At 28.0% G+C, this 8,645-nt stretch overlaps 1 protein-coding gene across 2 annotated transcripts; it reads right to left on the bottom strand.

Moving 5' to 3' along the window:
• Positions 1–3,132: 3,132 nt before the first annotated feature.
• LOC100160777 (serendipity locus protein alpha) lies at positions 3,133–8,473 on the bottom strand. 2 transcript variants are annotated; one of them, XM_029488683.1, is made up of 10 exons: positions 8,329–8,473; positions 6,728–6,901; positions 6,368–6,631; positions 6,165–6,302; positions 5,877–6,054; positions 4,336–4,538; positions 4,090–4,276; positions 3,874–4,032; positions 3,489–3,740; positions 3,133–3,399 (listed from the first exon to the last, which is right to left on the bottom strand). In XM_029488683.1, the coding sequence occupies exons 2-10, from the start codon at positions 6,818–6,820 to the stop codon at positions 3,242–3,244; spliced, it is 1,632 nt and encodes a 543-aa protein (XP_029344543.1). In that variant the 5' UTR covers positions 6,821–6,901; positions 8,329–8,473; the 3' UTR covers positions 3,133–3,241. The 2 variants fall into 2 exon arrangements, with proteins under 2 accessions (XP_029344543.1, XP_029344542.1); XM_029488682.1 differs by lacking the exon at positions 8,329–8,473 and adding an exon at positions 6,989–7,898.
• Between the last annotated feature and the right edge of the window lie 172 nt (positions 8,474–8,645).

The raw sequence follows: 8,645 nt of genomic DNA on the forward strand, positions 1-8,645 counted from the left end.
GATAAACAAAGCGTTAGAAATAAAATCCCATTTTTAGCGTTTTTTCGTAATTTTCCAGTGGATTTTTCACGTGGCATTAAATAACTGTTGAGAAAATCGAAAAATGACCTCTCTAAAGTACCATCTTGATCCAATTTGCTAAAAGATAAGGTATTATATGTTGAAATCGAAACACTCCTTCTGGAAGAAATTTTGTATACATGATATAAAAAGAAAATAAAAAAAAAAATAAACACCATTGTGTTTTAAAATATTCTATTCTAGGTAATTATTTTTAAAAAAAAATGCGCGCAACGAAAAAATTCAGTTTTTGAAGTTTTTCATCAATAACTTCAAAACGAATTTCGTCCGGGCTTTTTTTTACATTCTTAGGTATAATGCACCCTAAAACACACATTTTAAAAATCGATAGGTTGCTAAACTAGAATCGTTCCGGAGTTCCTTATTTAGTGTATAGAAGCATATAGAAGTCTGTGTTTCCAAACCGTGGTTTAAGCACAGAATAGATGAAATCTTGGTAAAGATCTTAGTTAAATCGTGGTTTCCAGTTCACTATATCTAAAGCCGTGACAGGAAACGAGACGTTCACCGCCGGCCGTGAGAGAGGTGTAATAAGGGACTAAAAAGGGAGAATCGTACATGAGCTAATTTGGCGCCATCTATACTTCAATGATAGATCTATTACAAAATGTATTCCTACCACGGACAGGAAACGCACCGAAAAGATCCACATCTGTTACGGAAAGTCAACGAGCGATTGTAGCGTCATCTCCTAGTATCTATCTTTTTCACCTGCAGGGTGATTCAGTATTTATAAAGTCTCGACTTTATCCCAAAAAGTGACTGAAACTGATCAGTCACCGTTTAGGTCATAGCTTCTTACACTGTTTTCTATTACTACTATATAGGTACAGTGACTAAATTTTAGTTACTCAATTTTGTCGCCACGATCGCTCGTTAACTTTCCGCAACAGATCTTGATCAAATGATAAAAGTATGGGCCCCGGATCGCCCCCCATAGATCCGGTACTACTCTATAGAGTCTTGTTCAATCCATGTATGATGAATAATGATGTAGACGATGTAGTATTAAAACCACGGATATAGATACTATGGTTGCACGACGGCCCATATTGGATCAAAGCGCTGAGCGGCGCCGAATGTTCTTATCAATCCTGACGAAAAGTCGCGTTTTACTAGCGCCCTCTATAACTACTATTAAGTTACGGTAACCAAGCCGGGCTACCTACCCACGGTGGAGCGCTAGTATGTCGCGACTTTTTTTGTATGGATACTATTTATGTATTTATGTAACTTGATAAGAACATTTGGCGCCGTCATATTATTGCTCGTTGTTCAACCATAGTATCTATATCCGTGATTATAACTAAATATAGGTACGTTATTGGTAGGTACTTTTCTGTACAACTGTGTTTAATCATTTTATAAAAATAGTAAAAAAATGCAGATGATACTAGTAAATGTACCTTTTTTTAAGTCCTCGGTAAATACTTGAAACAATTGTTTCAACGGTAAATGGTTTTCCGGTAAAAAAAGTCCTAAGTAAAAACCGTCAGAGGCAAAAAGTCACGTTTTTATTGACAATAATTAAAATAATTTATTTAAAAAAAAAGATGCAATGATTATAATTACTTTGTAGGTATTATTAGCTCAATAAAAACATCGAAATTATTATTCATACAAAATAATTTTTATTTTATTTTTAAGAGAAAATATCCTATCTATATCATGGACATAATACGTATATGTGGGTTAAGAAAATGAGCATGAGCAAAATACATGAGTAAAAAAATGTTAGTTACAGGAATTTATGATCCATTAGTCTAGTCCCACAAACAGAATTAAAATATATTTACAGGGTTATGAGTAATGTTCCCTGTTTCCTTGAACACACGGTATATATAATATTTACCACTTAGATGTATTATTATTTTTTTTTTTAATAAGTAATATACAATCTGTATCAGTTGACACAAAAAGCATATATACTAAGAGTAAAAAAAGGAACATAAGTATATTTGAACAAGGAAGCCATTTAATGGTACCACACTTTCAATTTAGGAGCTTAACTGAATGTTAGTTACATAAATGATCTCGGCACCTTGTATGGTAAGTTTATGTATGTAGGTTTTTTATAATTTTTAAATGGTGTAGTAGTTTATTTTTTAAATTATAAATCTTAAACAATACAGTAAGCACTAAGCACATTTACACTCAAATTTAAATTTAAATGAACCCAGCGTGAAATATGATTAATATGAATACAGTTCTAAAATGATGCAGCCCTATAAGTTTTAAATTACATACATAGACATAATGTATAAAACATGAAATTATGTATTGGGTACTGACTAAACTATTAAGAGGCTGTCAGCGCACTATTTTTTTTTTCTCTCTGGATAACACGCAACATAGACAAAATGCATTTATGCAAAATCATTTTTTCCATGTGTTTAAGTAATCTTAGAGTAAATTCACCCATGACAAAAAAGATAGAGAATAATACTTTTGAGGGAATGACATATAGAATTGTCTAAATATTGTCTCAAAACAATTTAAACATCATTTAAATGTACATTTTTTTATTTATTTTGAAAGTCAAATAATAATAAAATAATATAAAATCGATATGTCATTCCCTCTAAAATATTATTCTCTATCTTTTTTGCAATAGGTGACTTCACTCTAAGATTACTTAAACGCATAGAAAAAATGATTTTGCTTAAATGCGTTTTGTCTATGTTGCGCGTGGGACAGAGAGAAAACGAATAGTGCGCTGACATCCTCTAAAGTATACCCTGTTTCTGTGGGCACATTGCACATAGTGTACATGTATATTATACAGAATAAAAATAATATAATAAGGTAAATTATGGCATTTCTAGTAATTCAAACTTGATTTTACACTACTAATTATACATTATTAAAACAAAATTAAAGCATTACGAACGATGTAAATTTAATTAATATCTTTTCATTTTTTATACTATTTAAGATAAATTAGATTTTTTCTTTTTTATTGAATCCTAAAAATACTATATTATAATATATTTTATACTAAAATTAAAAATATATTTAAGCTGTTCTCAATGTTTGTCAATAGCTTTTACATTTAACACAAAATACAATATATTATAATTTTGCTTGTTAAACTAGACAATTAATTAGATGTTAAATTACATTATATTTGTAACAATTTGATTTAAAATAAATTGGTGTTTTAACAGCATTTCTTAACACTTTTAAAATTATTATCAACATCTTCAAGATCTTGTATTCTTGTAGGAGTATCAATACCTATTTCTTCCCATATATTTACTGTATTTTTATTATCTTTATTCATATCAAATGACTCATGAATAAAGTTATCTAAAATGTCTACCAAACATAATATTGTTAGTTGTTACAATACTATTTTTTATAACTATTTTAAATATTAAACAAACAATATATTTTAAAATATTTACTTGTAAGATCCATTGTAACAATATTATCATAGGTTGTTTCATTAGTGGAAGGTAAACAATTATAATCTTGATGACACAGTTTATTTGAAGTTTTACGTTCTGACTTATTATTGTAGAACGATTTTTGAACTTGAATAGTAGTAAGCAACAAATTCAGATCATCATTATTATCTAGGTTATCATTTTGTAACACACTCAGTGAGGATTGTTTTGTTTTAGATAAAATATAATATGTATTTTCTAATTCAGACGCTAAAAAATAATTAATTAATATATTAGAAAAGGATATAATATTATATATTTAAAGGTTCAAATATGCTAAAATTTAAGCATAAAACAATGTTAAAAAGTTTAAAAATTAAAAACCATTTACAATATTACTTACAACTTTTATCATCTAGCATATCAGAAGTTATGGTTTGAATATTTTTCAAATATTTGATTACAATTGCACATCTTTTAAGTAATTGATTTTTTGTTGACTCATTATAACTGTGACTTGTTTTTTGATTATAAATTAAACATGCATTATACTCTCTCAGAGCTAAAATGAAACATTTCAGTACTATATAATAAAGATGTATCTTAAGTATATTTTTACCATTTTTATACTGCTTGTAAGTCGTAGAAAGTTCTTTATTTTCAAAAAGGGTCAGCGTAAATATTTTTTCAATAAACTTTGAAAAATTAATCATTCCATTTAACAAATATACATATAAATCCACGTTGGTATTTGGATCACTCTTTTGGAGAGTATCAATAATATTCATAGAAGTTTCTATTGTTGTCTAATTACAAACATAATAACTATAAACTGGTAATAAAAGCTAAAGTCTAAAAACATTACTTGAATGAATGCATAGGGATCGACGATTTTGTCTAGAAGATTTTGTATTTCACAAATCTCACAAACCCAATGGTTTATTAGCAGCTTTAAAAATGTTTTCTTCACTAATGAAGTCGGATCTAAATAAAACTCAATAATAGCTGGTACCATATCACTGTCCAAAAGTTCCAAGCTTGATATACACGATTTTAAAGGAATGACATCTAAATATATTTATAAATATTACAGTATGAAACATTTAAAAATAATTGATAATTAAATAAATATTCAAGTTGATGTAGAGATAATCTTGGTGACTACAAAAACCTTTCACCAATATTTAGTGATTAAGTGTCTGTCTATACTAATTCATTCTTTATATTATTAAAACTAAATAAGTCAATATTTTAAAATGGTGATCATTATCCATTATACATTTTGATACATAATTATTTCAAAAAGTTTTAATTTTTAAATTACAAGATGTATGTTACAGGGGTATCGCGTTAAATGCTGATCTAATACAGGCACTACTCCATCTAAATTTTTAAGTTTAAATATGTATATAAGTTATACCTAACATAACATCCCACTGGTACGTCAGAAACCTCTCCCTCCACTCTGACCTCAAAATCCCAAACATTCATACACTAACCACCCACTATTATAAATCATTTCATAATAACACTTTCAACCATTCAAATCCTCTAATATCAAACATCTCCACTCTTTCTCTTCCCGATAACCCACCCGCCATCTTAAACAGAATTGGCCCAGGGACCTCCTCAACATTTAATAAAGTTCAAATAATAATTTAAAATCCGCTTAAAATGATGAAGTAGGGTCATTGGACCTCCTCTTCTATCAAGCCATCCAGTCCTGTATATTTGCATCCCCCCCCCATTTTATCTATTGTATACATTTATTACAGATTGTATATATTCTTGTTTTCTAATAAAAAAAAAAACAACATAACATCAAAATACATAAAAATAATATTTTCAAAAAATTTAAAACTTTTTGAAATAATGAATGCTTAAATATACCATCTTGTGGTAAATGTTATTTGTTTTAAGGGGATTCGATACCGTGATTTTCTGTTTTTGTCTAACACACGCGCCACATAGTATTTTTGACGTGTTTTTTGCCAAACATACCAATTGATCTAATGAAACGATAAGAATTCTAAAAACAGATTTGAATTTTTCATCAATTTTTCTTGAAATCGACTTTCCCTCATTTTTAATTTTTTGATTTTAGCTTCTCCAAAAATTGAAAAACAAAAATGTTTTAAGTACTCTTTTTTTATATGACTTTTTCTGGAATTTGGGGATAATATCATAAATGTGGGAAAGTCGATTTCAAGTAGACTTGATGACAAATTCAAATCTGCTTACAGAGTTCTTATCGCTACACTAGATCAATTGATACGTTTGACAAAAAACACGTCTAAAATACTATATCACGCGTGTGTTAGACAAAAATAGAAAATCACGGTATCGAATACCCTTAAAGGACTAATGATTAATGATTTATACAACCTAACAAATGTATTAACTTACATTCATCATTTTTACAACAGGCCACAGAAAATAGTCCAATCTGAATTAATACGTCAGTATATTTATCCAAATCATTAATCATATTAGATAAATCTGATGAATTTCTTAGTTGAGTGTCAACAGAATCTCCACACTTTTTAATCAGTTTTTTAATAATAAAAAATGGATCATTAAAAATCTAAAATTTTAATAATGTATAAAAAAAACAATTAATATATTAGTAAGTACTTAATACAAAATAATATGTTTCAAAATGTTAGTATTTATTGCATAATTGATATACTAAACCTTAAATATAAGATGCAATACTGATGTATTAATTCTTCTTTCAAGAATAGATAATGAGGAAGATAAATAATCATATTGGAAAAAATTATCAGTTTCATTGATATTTATCTTTTCGAATTGTTGAACCGCTGTTAAAACCTTTAATAATTAAAATTAATTTAAATATTAAAATATTAAATATTTATATTGTAAACATTTTTTACGTGTTTAGATGAAGATGTTATTTCTAAGTTGTCTATTGTATCTGCAACTTTAGCAATAGTTATAGCTTGGAATAAAATTTTATTGATATTAGGTTTAATAAGTTCAAAATGATCCCTTTTGCTTAACGCATTTAAGACAATATTCATTTGATCAATGAATTTTCCTGGATGTTCATCTACGTCAGTTAAATCTATCATTTCCAAACAGTCTTCCAACTTATAAAAACATTTTTGAATCCGCTTAATTATGTACATGCTTACAACCTAATATGAATAAATGCTTAGTATTAGGAATTTAAATATTGATATCAAATATAAAATTAATTAATACTATACAGCAAAATCAATAATCATACATACCTTTTCAAAGTTTAGAACATTATTTTGTTCTGATATAGTTGTTTCATACAAGAGGAGACATTTTCGAATTTGACTTAAGCATACACAAAGCATGTAAACATTTTTATTTTTGAATGTTTTTAAAAAAACTTGAATTGATTTTACAAATTGAAGGAGTGGTCCATTTATTAAATCCTATAATTAATTTGTATTAATAAAAAATAAGTATACTTGATTAAAACACTAAGACACAAAATATTCTGTTTTCTGTTACCCACTTACTATGAATATTATTTTATATTCATGAAATTCTTTTTTCTCAAATTTACATAAATATCTAGAACACTCATTTAAAACGATATCAATTTTGAAATATAAATCATCCATTATAATTTTTAATCAGGACTATAGTACGTTATTGTTCGAAGTAAAAATTGTAAATAAATAAATAAATCAGTGTTAATGTGATCCAAGACTGCAATTTCGAATTAAAAAAATCTTTTAAGAATTTTCAAATGACAGTTACGATAACAGCGGAATGCCGTTATAACTTATAGCATCGACTATCAGATAGATAATAACTAGATAATACAGTATTGTACTATTGTCTTTAAGAAGACAGTAAATCGTGATGTACTACTCAAGTACTCAACCCACAGATTTCTATATATTAGTGTAGTATAATAGAAGTCTCTGACTCCACCATACAATTCTATCATGGCTAAAATATAACTAATGATGAATTCTATATTCTATGATACAACCATTACCTCTTTATCTATGGATACAACATAACCAAGATTATGAAGAAGTTCTTTCTACAACATTTACAACTATCTGTATTTCTGGGGTTATATTATTATTATTATTATGGTGCCTTACAATAATTATGTTAGGCATTCTACAAATTAGCCGGTGGGTGAGTAATGGGTTATGGGGCTATAAGTTATAACATAGAGTAACCGTGCCTTCGATAATTCAGCGCTGCTGTAAGCCTGATACATAGAGTGATACTCTATGGCCTGATAGATGTGATAAGAAAGTATGATGAATATGATTGTGATTGACCAGCATGTTTCTAACCTGCTGGAACCGCTGTTTGGTTCGCTAGGTTGTGATCATTATGATGAATTAAAAAACGTCATCTTCCTATCACAAACAGCGTAGTTTTGCGCCGAATTAAAAAATTACAATTTATAGTTGCTGACGAAGCGTTGCAGCAGCGCTGAATTATCGAAGGCACGGATATATTTATTATTTATCGTACATAATATCACATGATAACAAGTTTTTGATAACATAATCATAAAAGCATGGAACAGTAATTATCACCATGATGAAATGGACAATATATTGTAATATTATTATTTATTATATTGTGCTACAACTTACAAGCAAAACAACTACCTAAATTAACATCTTCCATCACCTATATCTGGGCATTATTGTTTGTTAAATACTTTATAATTCACATAACAGTAAAATACAATGCTTCGCAAGTTGACTATTTTTAAAAATCAGTTACATATAAAGATATTAATATGCATAATATGCGATATTATAACCATTATTGTACATTTTTTTAGTCATAGTAGGAGAAATAGACTTAAATTATAACTTACCAGCCTTGGTAAAATACAACACAAGCAAATATAAATAATTCACAAACGCTGATATTTAGGATTATGTTTACGTAAATAGTCCCAAATATTGGGATGTCTTCCTATTTGGCTTAGTAAGGTTCTATGAAACGATTCCAAATAGTTGTTGGTTCTTGGTTGGTTCTTGGCTGGCCTTCAAACGTACAATGTAAATGAACATTTATTTTTTGGAATTTAAAATGATTACCTATCCATATTTATTAAATATAAACTACCCAAAAAAACTTGCTGAGCCTATTTGATCGAACCAAAAGCGTTGAATGTTACCATTAAAAAAT

The sequence above is a fragment of the Acyrthosiphon pisum genome, chromosome A1, assembly GCF_005508785.2.
Source record: "Acyrthosiphon pisum isolate AL4f chromosome A1, pea_aphid_22Mar2018_4r6ur, whole genome shotgun sequence".
Lineage (NCBI taxonomy): Eukaryota > Metazoa > Arthropoda > Insecta > Hemiptera > Aphididae > Acyrthosiphon > Acyrthosiphon pisum.

Bases quoted from the DNA above. Each gene is read 5' to 3' on its own strand.
- LOC100160777 (XM_029488682.1), bottom strand. From the start codon at position 7,093: ATGGATGATTTATATTTCAAAATTGATATCGTTTTAAATGAGTGTTCT. The intron at 6,902-6,988 runs GTAAGTGGGTAA...AATTAATTATAG, and splicing joins AATATAAAATAATATTCATA to GATTTAATAAATGGACCACT. The intron at 4,033-4,089 runs GTAAAAATATAC...GTTTCATTTTAG, and splicing joins TTACAAGCAGTATAAAAATG to CTCTGAGAGAGTATAATGCA.